The sequence below is a fragment of the Andrographis paniculata genome, unplaced genomic scaffold, assembly GCF_009805555.1.
Source record: "Andrographis paniculata isolate CXL003 unplaced genomic scaffold, ASM980555v1 Contig60END, whole genome shotgun sequence".
Lineage (NCBI taxonomy): Eukaryota > Viridiplantae > Streptophyta > Magnoliopsida > Lamiales > Acanthaceae > Andrographis > Andrographis paniculata.
The window spans coordinates 1,663,134-1,679,838 of NW_026137596.1; the positions used below are offsets into that span (position 1 = coordinate 1,663,134).

The 16,705-nt window shown below is 36.6% G+C and overlaps 2 protein-coding genes across 3 annotated transcripts; one reads left to right on the forward strand and one right to left on the reverse strand.

Annotated features, from left to right (window-relative positions):
- Nucleotides 1-5,645: 5,645 nt before the first annotated feature.
- On the reverse strand, nucleotides 5,646-7,563 carry LOC127260134 (cytochrome b561 and DOMON domain-containing protein At3g25290-like). The gene is made up of 3 exons (XM_051287816.1): nucleotides 6,856-7,563; nucleotides 6,430-6,684; nucleotides 5,646-6,127 (listed from the first exon to the last, which is right to left on the reverse strand). The coding sequence occupies exons 1-3, from the start codon at nucleotides 7,483-7,485 to the stop codon at nucleotides 5,831-5,833; spliced, it is 1,182 nt and encodes a 393-aa protein (XP_051143773.1). The 5' UTR covers nucleotides 7,486-7,563; the 3' UTR covers nucleotides 5,646-5,830.
- A 1,419-nt stretch (nucleotides 7,564-8,982) lies between these two features.
- LOC127259746 (uncharacterized) lies at nucleotides 8,983-16,635 on the forward strand. Of its 2 annotated transcripts, none has more exons than XM_051287324.1 (14): nucleotides 8,983-9,396; nucleotides 10,002-10,111; nucleotides 11,205-11,267; nucleotides 11,363-11,546; nucleotides 11,674-11,778; nucleotides 12,111-12,235; nucleotides 12,314-12,884; nucleotides 13,145-13,210; nucleotides 13,331-13,407; nucleotides 13,806-14,087; nucleotides 14,508-14,847; nucleotides 14,924-15,076; nucleotides 15,482-16,015; nucleotides 16,227-16,635. In XM_051287324.1, exons 1-14 carry the CDS (start codon nucleotides 9,133-9,135, stop codon nucleotides 16,407-16,409), a joined length of 3,057 nt encoding a protein of 1,018 aa, XP_051143281.1. In that variant the 5' UTR covers nucleotides 8,983-9,132; the 3' UTR covers nucleotides 16,410-16,635. The 2 variants fall into 2 exon arrangements, with proteins under 2 accessions (XP_051143281.1, XP_051143282.1); XM_051287325.1 differs by having other exon boundaries at nucleotides 9,257-9,780; nucleotides 11,395-11,546.
- Nucleotides 16,636-16,705: the final 70 nt, after the last annotated feature.

Genomic DNA, 16,705 nt, shown 5'->3' on the forward strand with positions numbered 1-16,705 from the left:
CTCGTGACAAGGATTCTATAGGTGAACCTGTGAAAGGATCCTAGTCGACCGCTGCCCCGGCAGGCAGCAATGAACTCGTGACCCGACGTACGAATGCCGCACAACCGTCAATCGAGACAGAGTGCGCATCCCAAAAAACTCCTGCACGGATTTTTGTGAATATGTAGGCATCAAAAATAGATTTTCTACGATGCACGTCGCGGCCAAAAATCGCGAACGACGATCTTGTCTACCGTTCACGGACCCGTCGTCCAGCCGTATATTGCGAACGAGGATTCGCGCAAGGACGCCGACGGAGCCGCGTCATCGCGAGAAGTCCAACAAGCGTTATGGTTTAGAAAAAAAGAGAACTCGTGACAAGGATTCCATAGGTGAACCAGCGAAAGGATCCTTGTCGACGGACGCCCCGGCAGGTAGCAGCGAACTTGTGACCCGACGTACGAATGCCGCACAGCCGTCCATCGAGACAGAGTGAGCGTCCCAAAAAAGTCCTGCACGGATTTTCATGAATATGTAGGCATAAAAAATGGATTTCTTGCGATGCACGTCGCGGCTAAAAATTGCGAACGACGACCTTGTCTGCCGTTCACGGACCCGTCGTCCAGCCGTATATTGCAAACGAGGATTCGTGCCGGGACGCCGACGGAGCCGCGTCGTCGCGAGAAGTCCAACAAGCGTTATCGTTTAGAAAAAAAGAAAACTCGTGACAAGGATTCTATAGGTGAACCTACGAAAGGATCCTTGTCGACGGCTACCCCGGCAGACAACAGCGAACTCGTGACCTGACGTACGAATGCCGCACAACCGTCCATCGAGACAGAGTGCACGTCCCAAAAAACTCCTGCACGGATTTTCGTGAATATGTAGGCATCAAAAATGGATTTTCTGCGATGCACGTCGCGGCTGAAAATTGCGAACGACGACCTTGTCCGCCGTTCACGAACCCGTCGTCCAGCCGTATATTGCGAACGAGGATTCGTGCAGGGACGCCGACGGAGCCGCGTCGTCGCGAAAAGTCCAACGAGCGTTATCGTTTAAAAAAAAGAGAACTCATGACAAGGATTCCATAGGTGAACCGGTGAAAGGATCATTGTCGAGCTCCGGCAGGCTGCAGCGAACTCGTGACTCGACGTACGAATGACGCACAACCGTCCATCGAGACAGAGTGTGCTTTCCAAAAAAATTCTGCACGGATTTTCGTGAATATGTAGGCATAAAAAATGGATTTTCTGCGATGCACGTCACGGCCAAAATTGCGAACGATGACTTTGTCTGCTGTTCACGGACCCGTCGTCCAGCCGTATATTGCGAACGAGGATTCGCGTAGAGACGCTGACGGAGCCGCGTCATCGTGAGAAGTCCAACAAGCGTTATCGTTTAGAAAAAAAAAAGAACTCGTAACAAGGATTCTATAGGTGAACCGGCAAAATGATTATTGTCGACGTCTGCCCCGGCAGGCAGCAGCGAACTCGTGACCCGACGTACAAATGCCGCACAGCCGTCCATCGATACAGAGTGGGCATCCCAAAAAACTTCTGCACGGATTTTCATGAATATGTAGGTATAAAAAATGAATTTCCTGCGATGCACAATGGGCCCAAAAATCGAGAACGACGACCTTGTCCGCCGTTCACGAACCCGTTGTCCAGCCGTATAGTGCCAACGAGGATTCGCGCAGGGACGCCGATGGAGCCGCGTCATCGCGAGAAGTCCAACAAGCGTTAAAAAGAAAACTCGTAACAAGGATTCCGTAGGTGAACCTGCGAATGGATCATTATCGACGTCTGCCCCGGCAGGCAACAGCGAACTCATGTCCCGACGTACAAATGCCGCACAGCCGTCCATCGAGACAGAGTGGGCGTCCCAAAAAACTCTTGCACAGATTTTTGTGAATATGTAGGCATCAAAAATGGATTTCCTATGATGCACAACGGGGCCAAAAATTGCGAACGACGACCTTGTCTGCCGTTCACGGACCCGTCGTCCACCCGTATATTGCGAACGAGTATTCGCGCAGGGACGCCGATGAAGCCGTGTCATCGTGAGAAGTCCAACAAGCTTTATCGTTTAGAAAAAAAGAGAACTCATAACAAGGATTCTATAGGTGAACTGCGAAAGGATCATTGTCGACGTCTCCCCCGGCAGGCAGCAGGGAACTCGTGACCCGACGTACGAATGCCGCACAGCCGTCCATCGACACAGAGTGGGTGTCCCAAAAAACTCCTGCACGGATTTTCGTGAATATGTAGGCATAAAAAATGGATTTCCTGCGATGCACGTAACGGCCAAAAATTGCGAACGACGACCTTGTCTGCCGTTCACAGACCTGTCGTCCACCCGTATATTGCGAACGAGGATTCGCGCAAGGACGCAGACGGAGCCGCGTCATCGCGAGAAGTCCAACAAGCGTTATAATTTAGAAAAAAAAAAAAAGAGAACTCGTAACAAGGATTCCATAGATGAACCTGCGAAAGGATTATTGTCGACGTCTGCCCCGGCAGGCAGCAGCGAACTCGTGACCGGACGTACGAATGCCGCATAGCCGTCCATCGAGACAGAGTGGGCGTCCCAAAAAACTCCTGCACGGATTTTCGTGAATATGTAAGCATAAAAAATGGATTTCCTGCAATGCAAATCGCGGTCAAAATTCGCAAAAGATTCGCCGTATATTGAAATTTTTTAGATTAAAAAAAAAATGTTTTTTTCTTTCGAATTATTTTTAATATTCACCTACAATAATTTAACTTACTTTAAAGATATAACATAATATTTTTTTCGTCCCACATAATTTGTTCTTATTTTCTATTTTCGTCCTTCCCACGTAACTTGTCATTTCCTTATTTGAAAATATAATTATACACTTTAATTACATTTTAAACTTTATATTTTATATTTTTTAAATCTAAATTCAAGTATTTAATTATCTTAATTTATAATTATTTTTATTATACAATAATTATTTTTACTAATACACTTTTTAATTACTTATTAATCAAATTTTATCTAAATTCTCGTGTCTACAATATCATGCCCAAATTACCTAGGATGGATAGAGTACATTTTTTTTTTTTATTTAATATATTATATATAATTCTATTTAAAATAAAATATGTATTTTTAAATAATTACTTTTTATTATTTTTAAAAACACTAAAATACAATAAACAAAGCTTCATTTTTATTTCCAATACTTTTAAATTTTAAAAATACTTATTTAAAGCCCAGTCTAAATGTACATAATAAATCAAACGAGATATGCATAAGAGTGAATTTTAATTAATTATTTATTTAACCAAAGTGCGTTATTTATTTAATTAAAAGGAACCACGAGGTAGATTCGTCGAGAAATTTTTGTGGGGAAGAATAAAACCTAAAGTCGTCAAAAGAACAACCGAGTGATGGAAACACGTTTTCTTTGGAGTTCCACAAACACGTTTTCTTTGGAATTCCACAAACACGACTTCTCCAAAAGCATAGAGCACTTGCAATAGAATTTCTTTAAACGTGGGATTCCCCCTACCCAACTACTCAATTTTTTTTAGACGCTGCACTCTAAATTTTGCTGTCGATACGTAATGTGTTTCTTAAGAATTTGATTTTTTTATTAAATTTGTGGTTTGAACGTGATATTTACATAAAATTATTACTCCTATACATTTTTTTTTTTAAAAAAAAAACAACAATTGATATTTGAAATGAAATATTATTTTATTAATATTTTAATTATGATATGATATGTATTTTAATATCAATATAAAATATATATTGAAATATTCAAAAATATATGTTTTTAAAAAATACATTTTTTTTTTTTTTTTATCAAAAAAACATAAAGTGAACAAAGCCATTGTATATTCAAACATAATACTCTCTCCATCTCAGTCTTATTTACTATTTTTGTTCATTCTAAAATAATAGTTTTGTTTTCATAAATAATCATATCACCATAAAATTACTCATACTTTTTCATTTTTATTACACAATTGCTACAACTTTTTAAACTAATATACTCACAAGGGTAAAAAAAAATTTTATCCGTATTTTTTACCAACTACTAATATAATATCAGTATTCCTTAAATCACGTGTCCAACTCAATTAAAACTATATTTATATGACGGATGAAGTATATATATTGTAAATATAAATTAAATTTATGAAAACAAAAAATGAAAATTTGAAATATAATTAAAATAAATGCCAAATATTATTTAAATTTAGAAAATATTTAAAACGATAAATTATGAGATCATAATGCAACCCATCTATATTTTTCATTTCCACCTCCTTTTTTACTATTTAATTTATAACCCATGTATATTTTTCATTTCACCCTCCTTTTTTTTACTATTTAATTTATAGTATAATTTTCTTATTTTTGGGATATTTTATATAAGGAGCAGTTCATTTCATTAAAATATTTTATTTAAAATTTAAAATAAAATTAATATACAAAGTAAATCCATATGTTACTGCACAAAATCAAGGTGTTGGTAGGATATTATGTACCGTTCCATGTTTACTCAATGCGTACTTTCGGGAAGCAACTGCGGGTTTCCACGTCGTAAATAAAAAAATAAAATAAAATCAAAGTGGTATAAATAAATCTATTTTGTTTTACACAAATTTATCCACTTTATATATTTTATAAAAGTGGAGTTTGTGTTTGAGTTTTTAAAAAATAAATAATATTTTAATATAATATTTTGTTATTATAAATCTTACAAATTGAAACTATGCTGATGGGATTAAATTAGAATTAGCACAAATCTCCTATTTAACACAATATGTATTGTGGTATTAAATTAAAAATGCATATTTGTGTTATATTTGACTATAAATTGTGTTAAATAAATTATAGATAATATTATTTTTTTTATTATTGATTTTATTGTTCTTTAATATGCTATATTTATATTATATTAATATGTCATTGTCAAATACAACACAATATATAATTAATTTTATTAGTAATTAATGGTAAAAAATAGAAATGATATAATTATATAATTTTATTTAACAAAATATATAATTATATATGGACCGTCAATTTAATTGCTATTTTTTTTTTTTTTTTTACAATAACATATTTATTTAGTTTTTTTTCATGATCCTCGTTAATGACAGAATCTGAATTGCGTCAAACACGACTCTTAATAATAACCATTAAAATTTTGAACTAGACAAAATCATGACTAATCATTTATATTAATTGCACATTTCTATTAATTCGCCAAAAATATGTTTATTATATTAATTGCACATTTCTATTAATTCGCCAAAAATATGTTTATTATATTAATTGCACATTTCTATTAATTCGCCAAAAATATGTTTATTTAAAAATAAAAAAATAATGGGCACTTGAGGGGCACATGACATTACTCAATACTTAAATTGCAAAGAAAGAACAAAAGCATGTGGTTCGATTTCAATTGCCTAGGGTCTATTCTCTACTTTGATTTTATTTTTTAATAGTAGTTTGAATATAATATGTTACAACAAAAACTTAAATATCTTTGTTTTTAATAAAGAATTCCAAAATTGCACAGTGAAATATAAAAATAAAAACCTTAAATTCCAAATAAATATATATTTTGTTCTATTTAGACAAAAAAAAAAAAAAAAAAAAAATCACCAAAAAGATCGACATAAAAACCGAGCACAACATGAACATAATGAATCAGGGGGCATAACATATCCGCGTGTTCGTATAATTTATATATACTAATCGTACAAACTATTTGTACACGAAACGAAGGCATAATTCAAAGCGCGGGCCGAGCAAAGTAAATCTACGGTAATAAGATTACGGTGCCAGAGGTTCTTTCTTACCTTACGAGGCTGTTATCAAATCCATCGTATGTTTTTGTAGTCTTTCCCGACTTCTTCCTCCTTAGAACAACGACCCATGTGATGGCCTCGAGGAGGAGGGCGACCCCTCCCAGCACAGCGATCACAACAATGTACGCATTTCTCCATTTTTGTTCGGGTTTTAGAATGTCCAAACCTTTGAACACATTGATTATGCCAAGAATGGCGATGGCGTATCCGATTCCGTGGTGGTAGATGTTCCAGTAGAGTCGAAACTTGTGGTCCTTTTTTGGCCTTAATAGCAATGCAAATACCTGTATTGAAAAGGCCAGATCAGGGGAGCTGTAGATATGATGGAATATAGATATTTATAGTTATGATTGATACAGATGATGATTCGAATATCGAATTTTAGAGCAAAATTATAGCCCAAATTGTGTTCATCAGAAGAGATTTTTGTCACAAATTGAAACTAACATTATCGCTCAAACTATGTTCATCGTTGCAATAAGCATTGGATTCGCATGCTAGGCAAATTTCCAAATCTTAATCGCTATAATCGTGTGATTGAAATATCAAATGGATTGAGGCAGAGTTGTGGTTGAGATGATTTTACCTGCAGAGTGGCTATGGCGAAGAGAGCAATTCCGATGTTGCGATGGTAAGTGTAGGTAATGCCTTTGGATTCGCTGCCGAGCTTGAGGCCAGTTCCCCAGCCTGCAACGCCTATGGCGTATGCAGAAACTTGGCAGGATACGTGGAGGTAGAACCAGAGTGGATCGGCGGAGGGGAATGTCCTCAAGTACCTTGCGATGATTATGCCGATCGGGAACATGATTCCCCAGCTCACAACGTTTAGCACTCCATGAATCTGCAAGGATTATCAACAAAGTGTTTTGAAATTCGTAAATCCACAGATTTTGATTCGTTACCGCGAAACCCTAGATATGTCAATCAGATCTGTGTTTGTGATATTGTGTGCACAGATTCCTTCTCTGTTTGTTATTTAACTGAAAGATTAGTGTTAAGAGAAGAAACTCACATTCCTCTTTTTGGTTCTGGAGTCGCCGGCGGCGTTGCCGGTGCTCTGCCCTTTCGAAAAATCTAGAACGCCTTTAGAAATCAAATTCGGAGGCAGAAAATCGTGCTTATCAGGAAATCCGCGACTGACGGAGGGGCCAACCTGCCAGACATGGTTCACCGTCGTTTTCCCCTTCTCAGGCAACACTAAAGTAGCGAAAATCTTCATCAATCCACCGGAAAACTCAGCCGACGAGTCCTTCACCTCATACCACACTCTCGACTCCTTCAGCTCACTGTAGGACGAGATATTGTACGTCTTCACCGTCATCCGACCGCCGGAATCCTTGAAGGCGATGAGCGCCTGCGAACCTGCCATGCCGGTCCCCGTCGGGTTAATCGCCCATGAAATCCAGCCGTCAGGCTTCGCCGGAGCGGCGACGAAGGCTAGATAAAGCGTTGAATGGCTCTCGTCGTAGGTCCAGTGGAGATAGGAGTTCAGGACGGGAAGGTCGTTACAGAAGGCGTACGGACGGTGGCTGCTAAGGCTCTGAGATGCACACGTGTCCGAACGCGACGGTAAAATCAGCGAAAGCGTCGCCAAAAGAAGCAGAACCGGCAGAAGAACTCCGGAGGAAGACGAAGACGCCATTGTCGATGGAAAGCAGAGCTCGAAAACTAAAGATGGTGCATTTGACGGGCCACTAATAAAGGTGAATTAACTAAGGCTCCGTTTGGTTGTCCAAATCATTTGAAATGAAAAACTTGTCGTTAAGCCTTACGATTTGCATGCGCATTTTTTAAAAGCAAACAGTCCGCAATTTTCTCTTAAAATAATTTCCTTTGTTTAATTACCTTATTTGCACAGGTTATGATTATGTAAATCACTTTTACAAATACAGAAATTTGTTGGACTAAATTAAAATTTTGTAATTATCAGCAAAATGAATTATTTATCTTCCATTTTTCTATTAAATCCAATTCTCATTTTGCAAATTAAAATCATGTCACAGATTAGGAATATTTCCTAATTTTGAATTTGATAAATTGTCATTACAAAAAAAATATACATTCTATTTATATGCATTATCAAATCACTTTTGCTATTATTTGTTGACAGTAACTCAAACAAAAAAATAAATAAGTAATAAAATAAAATGCATATTATTTTCCATAAAATATTACTATATTAAATAATTTTTTACTATTTTTTAAAAGCATATTTAAATATAATCATGCTATCTAGTTTGTTTTTGTTAACAATGATATAAAGCATCTATTTTTAATCTTTAAAGTAGTAATAGTAATATTTTATGATTTTTTATTTTATTTTTTTTGTAATTTCAAAGTAAAATCAATAATATTTATTGTACATAGTTTTTTATAAAATGTATTAGTTGGTAATATATTTTGTTTACTTTGTTTTGTATTATTTTTTAATTATATAATGATTGAGTGAACTCTCTTACATATTTAAAAGTTCGTTAAAACTATTGTGGTCTAGTCTGCCGAGAAGCTTGACCCAACCTATGTGGTCCGGCTCATAGTCATAGCCCACGACTGTATTCATTTTATTATTAATAAAGTAAAAATCATATTTTATCTTATTTAATATAATAATTATCAATTTTGTTCATATTAAAAAAAAAAAATTAGTCTCACTTCAATAAAAATTTATCAATTTTAATCTCAAAATTATTTACCGGACTGAACATGGCCGTGTTTGTCCATGTTCTCAACACAACCATGGTCTAAGTCATATTCACGATCATATTTTCAATATAATTATATTTTAGTTCATATTTATTATTATTTTCACTTTTTGATTAAAATTATTTGATATATATATTTATAATTCAACAAAAATATTTTTTACAATTATTTTATAATATAAAAATATATAAAATCAATAATATATTAATATATTTTTTTTAATTTTTATTTTTTCACATTAAAAATTATGTAGAAATTAAAATAACAAACGGTATATTTACAATTACTACTTCAAGTTATCATGATTCATGGCACAACTAAACAAACACAAATTCCAAAAATACTACTAATAATAATAAAATAATCATTTTATAATTATGGAAATTTATGTTGAAGACGTATATAATGATGTAATATGCACATGGAATATACCTCCCACCCGGCCACAATCCACATGCTTCCCATCCCATCGACATAGGCCCAAAATCAAATCATCCTTGCGCCACCAGAACCAGATCCAACCGCCTCCCAAATCGGCGATCCAATTAGGGCTCTGCTCTGCTCCGCTTTGCATGGGTGATTGTGAATGGAGGCGCTGCAGCGGCGAGTGGAGACATGGATCAGAGACCAACGCACCAAAATCCTCAATGTTGCGTGGCCGCCGCCTTGGCGGATTGTCGTCAAGTGGCCATGGCCCAACGGCCGCCGCGAGCAGCAGAAGAAGATTCAGGAGGAGTTAGACCGCCGCAAAAAGCAGCTGCAGGACCTCTGTTACGCCGTCAAGGCAGAGTCTGTCTCCGATCTGCAGGAAATCATCTGCTGCATGGTCCTCTCCGAGTGTGTCTATAAGGTGTGGTTGGCGTTTTGTCTTGTAATTGTGTTTGATGGTTGGCGGTGGAATGTTTTAGTATGTTTATGAGCGGTTACTATTGTTGTTATTCGCAATGTTTGCTTTCTTATCGTGCCACCATTGCTAGTGAAAGCGTCGTGCTTCTTATGACTTGTTCGAGCAGTTACTTCTCAATCGATTAAGCTGCGCAGTTGCTTCCAATTTTCCTGGTTGTCTTAGTCTTGATGTTATTTGTTAATAGATTGTGCTCTGCGTTCCCTGCCATATATAGCAGCCTGTTGACGATGTTAGTAGAATCTGTGTCTGTGGGATAGCTGGAGGAAATAACTTGAGAAAATCATGTTTCATCTGATGAGATTTGGATAGTCCACATGCTACTGTGAGGTAGTATCTGTAAGAAATGCTACTGTTGGAAAAGGCACTTGAACTTATTGAATGAGATAAAATGTAGTTTAAATGTAGGTTATGTAGATATGTTGTAGGCACCCTTGTGTTAGTTTCTGGGTTTGCGGAGTGGTACTCAACCTTGTTCTTCATGTTAGTTTTCATACACGATTATAAGTAATATTCTAAACTTATGGACTCGATATGTTTTTCCATCATAGAGACCTGCGGCAGAAGTGGTTCGTGCGGTGAACAAATTCAAGGCTGACTTTGGAGGGCAATTAGTCTCTATAGAGCGTGTACAACCATCTTCCGATCATGTTCCTCACAGGTGTTTGAATGAAGCACTACCATATCTTGTTATGCTTTCAGTAAAGACATGGAATGCTTTGGACTGTTTATTGTTTTTCTTTTTACTGTTTGTGCCTTTTGGTTTTGTTGTTTTTGTGGTGAAAATAGTAGTTGGATGCTATGTTTTGAATGGAAATGGTGTTAGATATGTTTCAATTAAATACCAATTGATATTAAGTGGAGTAGTCTTTTTACCCTTGTATTCAAAAAGGAGTTCCCACAATTTTTTATATGGGCCAACAATATTCAACACTTTCTCCCTCGAGATAATATCATCTTGAAATCCTAAATAGGATCAATACCCAATACTGACATATGACTTTGCTACCATATTAAGAAGGGTTATGGGTTTCAAATTTAAATCAATTGATATTAAGTGGAGCAGTCTTTCACCCTTGCATCCAAGAGGGAGTTCCCACTATTTTCCAATGTGGGACAATATGATGTTTTTGGAGGTAAATTAGGAGATTGAATATTAAAAAACAGGTAAAAAGCACAAGTAACCAATTTATTTTTTTGGCTAGCTATTTTCATTATTTTGACACAATGTTGACCAAGAATTCGGACACCTGATGTGGGATCTTGTTAGATGTCATGGCTTGTTTCCATCAATGTCCTGTAAATTATATAATCAAACATGACTATTATTTTCTTTATGGTAGAACATAGGATTGTAAACGGTTGGTATTGGATAATGTGCATCATAGAGAATATGGCATTTACAGTGCTCAGCTGTGATCATTTCCGAAGATTAATCTGTTTTGATGTAGCATTGAAGCTTATGTCTCATGTAGTTTTAATTGTTTTTCCATTTTGATTTGGTTTTGTTTTAGGAATAAGATATAGTTTAGGGAGAGTGGGTAAATAATCTGCTTAAATTTTCTGAGGAAGCACGCTATCAATGCGATCATGTAATTTATAATTTTGTGATCTTGGTTAGGATTTGGATTAAGCTGTCTTCATTTTCACAGTTGCTTTATTTGCCTTTTTTTATCTGTCCTGTATCTTATATAGGATCTAAATGTCGCAGTGGCATTGTATGGCTTATCTTCAGTGTGATTCTTACTTCTTAGGTATTTATTAGCTGAAGCTGGAGATACACTGTTCGCTTCCTTCATTGGGACTAAGCAGTACAGGTAAGTGTGGCATTAATACTTCTGTCATATGTTTATTTTCTCGAGAATATTCTTTAAATTGTATTTTACTTGTTTTACCCCTATTTGTTACAAAGGGATGTCATGGCTGATGCAAATATATTTCAAGGTGCCATATTCCACGATAATCCAATGGCAGACGATAGTGGGAACAAGCCCACAAAGCTTGGTGGACTAACGGACAATGGAGAGAATGGCTCAGGACATTCGGAACATAGCTCTAACCAAACAAAATTTACACCTAAGCCTGCAGTTCATCGGGTAATGGTGGCACTGTTTTTGAATGTAACCAATGATATCCATTTTCTTTGGAGGATGCATTTCTTTAATCTACAGTTGAACATGCATGTTTCTCTGTTGTGAATGATTGTAAATAAACTGTCTCTAGGGATTTATGGCACGTGCAAAAGGAATACCTGCATTAGAGTTGTACAGACTTGCCCAGAAAAAGAGAAGAAAGCTGGTGTTATGTGGACATTCACTTGGTGGAGCAGTATGTTTTTTTTTTCCTCAATTAAAATTAATCATTTTCTTTTTTAATGATTTGCTTTAGCTCTAGTGACTCATGAGGCGAATGCAATAATCTTGATGATAATAATTGTTGAATTGGCATAATTATGTTAAATATTGATCTCTCAACTTTCTACTGCTAAGAGCACTTATTAATGCGTGAATAGTAATCACTCATCGTATCATTCTAGGTTGGTGATTATATTAAATTAAGTTTGCTGTAATCATATCATGAATTAGATCACAAAATGCATTAGAATGTTATCACGTGTAAGAATCTTCAGTTTTTGTCAATAATAATAGTAAAGTCTTCAGGTAGCAGTCTTGGCAACCCTTGCAATTTTGAGAGTTATATCTTTTACTTCCAAGGAAGCTGATAGAGTCCCAGTGAAGTGTATCACATTCTCCCAGCCTCCAGTTGGAAATGCTGCCCTCAGAGAGTATGCCTTGTATCATACAAGTGTCTGTCTTTCATTGTCTAATTCAGATTATCAAGGTTTTGTACATGTTTCTTTCAGCTATGTCAATGGAAAAGGATGGCAACATTATTTCAGAACATATTGCATTCCTGAGGATTTGGTGCCACGAATATTATCTCCAGCATATTTTCATCATTATAATGATCAGAATCCATTGGGGCCAGCCAATGTTGAACCTTCACAACCAATGTTAAAGTATGGTAAACGGTTGGATAAGCAGAAGGTAGAAAAATCAAAAGAAATTGAAGGGGAGCAGTTGGTTTTAGGTTTAGGTCCTGTGCAGAATTCCTTTTGGAGACTTTCAAGACTTGTACCCATTGATGGTCTCAGAAATCAGATCTATAGGTTTAGGGGGGCAAAAGTTGATCCAATTGAAAGATCTCCTGTTGTTGATGCTACGGCCACATCAATTGATGATATAGTTACAGCTCCACAGTCTCTTGAAATAGAGGAAGGCTCTGATGGAATTTCTTTACACCCTTTAACAGAAAAGAATGAAGCTGTGTCTTCTGGAGTTAAAAATGGAAAATCACCAGGAACCAGCAGCAGTGGGGACAGGAGGACATGGCGTAGAATACCTTCGTTACCATCTTATGTACCTTTTGGGCATGTAAGATCATTGATACTATCTTAATCTATTTGTCTGACATTATTGTGTGCAATGGCTGCTTATCCACATGATTAATAAAATTGGTTACTTAACGCCTATGCTGATATGCACATGTGGTTATGCTCTTTAATGAGTTGCACTTTTTGTGGAAAACTAGGATCCTGATTCACCTTCATATCTATGAAAACCTATTCCTCTTGTAGGAAAGGTCTCTCTCTATATTTGATTTCTCATCAATTTTTCTTGTATTTATTCAACAGCTTTATCTTCTGGGGAATTCAGCTGTAGAATCGCTCTCTGGTTCAGAATATTCAAAATTGACTTCAGTAAGATGACTAACTATTCTTCCCTTATTTTGCTGCTACTTCTTACCATCTCCTTCTCCGTTCTGCTCAGAATGTAGTTACTTGTAACTTTTGGAATTGCACTTATATAATTACTTTCAGGTCAAATCTGTACTTGCCGAAGTAAAGGAGCGTTTTCAGTCACATTCAATGAGATCCTACAGGTCCCGGTTTCAAAGGTAAACTTTGCATTTCTAGTGTTTGATTTCCTTTTAATTTTATTTCAAGTATTCCATGTCAATGTGATGCTTCTTAGTTCTTACAATCTACTTGTTGCTATTCCATGAATGCATTTTGCCTTATTTTCTGTTGACATTGGGAATTTAATTTACTGTCATTCCTGATGGTTTTTGTTGTGGCAAAAGTGAACTAATTCTGTTGATGAGAATGGTCATAATATGACATTTGATAAATAATTATGGTCATAATATGACATTTGATAAATAATTCTGTCATTCGCTTGAATTTAGTTTTGCAATTGTTGCTCATAATGAGCAAAATCAATCATATTGAAATAGTTTTCTCTAATGAAAAATTTGAATCTTAATGGCTATCAGCTTCCTGTTATTTCTTTCAGAATCTACGAACTCTATATGAATGAAAATGAATTTTCATTCTTGGGAGGGGAGCAAGAGCTGCAATTTCCACATTTACAGAAATGGCTAGGAATTTCTGTTGGTGGTACAGTTGAACTTGGGCATATTGTTGACACTCCCATTATTCGTGCAGCTACTTCTTTAGTTCCTCTTGGTTGGAATGGTACTCTTGATGAGAAGAATGGTGATCCGCTGAAAGTAGACATTTCTGGTTTTGGATTGCATCTGTGCACATTAGTTCAAGCTCGAGTGAATGGAAAATGGTATTTTCTTGGCCTTCTAGCTTTTTAGTGTCCCAATGGTCATCTTATTTTCTTTGACGTTGCCATGCAATTTGACTCTTTTTTTTTCTGTTCTCTATATGAACCTTAGCATCTTACTCCTGATGACTTTGTTTTTGCATGCCATCTAAATATACCATTCACTCACACACCCTTTGTTGCATTTACTTGAGTGATTAGAGTTTATCATTTAGCTCTATATATGTAATTCCTAAAACTGATTGGTTTTAACTAATGCATACATATTTTCTTGACCGGTGATGTGAATCTTTTTCCTTTAGTTGTAATTGTTTTTGTAAAAAATCTTATGCATTCCTGCCTTGTAAGTGAGAATCAGGGTATCTGCTCAACATGTATTGGTACACTTTGTGCTCTTTTTAACCCATAATTGAACTCTGGAAGGTGCTCAACTACTGTGGAATCTTTTCCTTCGCCTCCGGCATATTCTCAACAGCATGAATTGCAACCAGAGATGCAGAATATGCGGATACAAATCGGAGCTCCATTGAAACAGTCACCAAAACATCAGATAACAGAGGATAGAATGATGCCAGCATTTCTTTCTATTGACCCAAACTCTGTTGATCTGAAGCTGAAGCAGAACAAGTCTTCTGAAACGGAGGAAAGATTTATCCGTCGTGATGGCCTAAATGATTTTGTCGTGTTCTGTACAACAGATTTTTCAACTGTTGCCAAAGAAGTTCACATTCGACTCCGCAGGGTGCGGCTGATTGGCCTTGAGGTAATATATAACTCCGTTGTGTATGCCTTCAAGGCCTTTGCTTTGTCCCGAATATAAAAAGTTTATGTATATGCAGGGTGCTGGTAAAACCTCACTGCTTAAGGCAGTTCTGGATCAAGCAGGAAGTTCTAGAACCTTGAGTGTTGAGACATTTCCCATGGATGTTGATGTTCGAGAAGGTATTGCTGGTGGTTTGCTCTATTCAGATTCCACAGGAGTAAATTTGCAGGTATTTTTGTACTTTCATTCATTGAGCTTGTTCCATTAAGTGTTATTTTTGTCGATCAGTTGGCTTTTCAGCTTAAAGTTAAACCTAATCTTGATGTTATCAAAATATTTCGAAATTTAAGTTTTACATTAGCAAAAGGCCCGCCGGCCCTATAACATTGTTCTACCATGCTTGTGGGTAGACCCCGATGAATATATCTACACTTCAAAATCTCAAACTTTTAGAATGGATGCCATTATCTTTTTTTGTTTCATTGTAGTTCCAATATTAGCAATGTTTGGTGAAGTCTCGGTTAGAATGATTTTCTATCTCCTTACCTGCATTTTTTTTTTTTGCAACTTGTCCAGATTGTTTCTTTTGTTGTTTTCTTGACCCTATCCCATCTTCTGTTTCCATCCGATGCAGAATCTGAACATGGAAGTCTCTAACTTCAGGGATGAGTTGTGGAAAGGAATCCGTGATCTAAGCCAGAAAATCGACCTAGTGGTTCTTGTGCACAACTTGTCCCACCGGATACCTCGTTATGGCCAGTCAAACTCACTCCAACCCCCAGCTCTGTCACTACTCATAGACGAGGCCAAATCTCTAGGCATCCCTTGGGTCCTTGCCGTAACAAATAAATTCTCTGTCAGCGCGCACCAACAAAAGGCAGCTATTAATGCCGTGCTTCAGGCATATCAAGCATCCCCTAGCTTAACTGAGGTCATCAATTCGTGCCCCTATGTTATGCCTAGTGCTGTAGGTGATTCTCCGTCATGGCGTGCAGCAAACATCATCACTGAACGCACAAAGGATGGCTGGAAGCTTGTATTTGATCCAATTAAGCTCGTTCGAAAACCTTTCCAAAAGAAACCAGCCGTTCTACCTGTAGAGGGTGTAACATCTCTCTGCCAGCTTATTCACCGTGTTCTCCGCAGCAATGAGGACGCTGCATTACAGGTTTGTCTCATCTTCTCGACCTTATAATTTAAACCATTTACTACGAGTTCTTGCAAAATAGAAGCTTTTGAGTTTAAATGATTCTTCCCATAAAATTATTTTTGTGGCATGCTTTTTCAATAATAATGTTGTAGCTGAATACTATGGCCTGTAAATTTGATCAAAACTCCCAAGAAGTTGTATTGTAAAAACTCCCATTTTCACTCCACAGGAGCTTACCAGAGATCGGATATTCTTCGAACTAGCGAGGGAACGTGCGGCAATTCGGGATGCGGCAGCTGCTGGTAAGTCAAGTTCTGTGTCAGCAGCAGCTGTAGGTGCCTCGGTTGGGGCAGGAGTAGGGATCATATTGGCAGTAGTCATGGGAGCTGCCTCAGCCTTGAGGAAGCCATGAATATTGAAGGAGAAAAAGAATCATCTATATTATATAAATCATCATCATCATCCCAATTACAGTACCAGGTTTGATTTTTTTTATTGTATTAATTTATCCATGCTTTTTTGTGTAGGTAGCAATCATCATTATGCTCTCGCATAATAAGCAATTTTATTTCTGTTTTTGTAAATTTTGATTTTAAAATTTTTCTAGAAAAGGCGTGATCATTTTTTCAAAAAAGCTATTAGTAGCTGGTTTATAATTTTACACTTTTGATCATCATATATATATATATATATAATATTTCGTGAGAG

Excerpts from the sequence above, each read along its gene's own strand:
- LOC127260134 (XM_051287816.1), bottom strand. The coding sequence starts at position 7,485 with ATGGCGTCTTCGTCTTCCTCCGGAGTTCTTCTGCCGGTTCTGCTTCTT. Across the intron at positions 6,685-6,855 it reads CCAGAACCAAAAAGAGGAAT|ATTCATGGAGTGCTAAACGT; the intron begins GTGAGTTTCTTC and ends TAATCCTTGCAG. Across the intron at positions 6,128-6,429 it reads TCGCCATAGCCACTCTGCAG|GTATTTGCATTGCTATTAAG; the intron begins GTAAAATCATCT and ends TTTTCAATACAG.
- LOC127259746 (XM_051287324.1), top strand. The coding sequence starts at position 9,133 with ATGGAGGCGCTGCAGCGGCGAGTGGAGACATGGATCAGAGACCAACGC. Across the intron at positions 13,211-13,330 it reads AATATTCAAAATTGACTTCA|GTCAAATCTGTACTTGCCGA; the intron begins GTAAGATGACTA and ends AATTACTTTCAG. Across the intron at positions 14,848-14,923 it reads TGCGGCTGATTGGCCTTGAG|GGTGCTGGTAAAACCTCACT; the intron begins GTAATATATAAC and ends ATGTATATGCAG.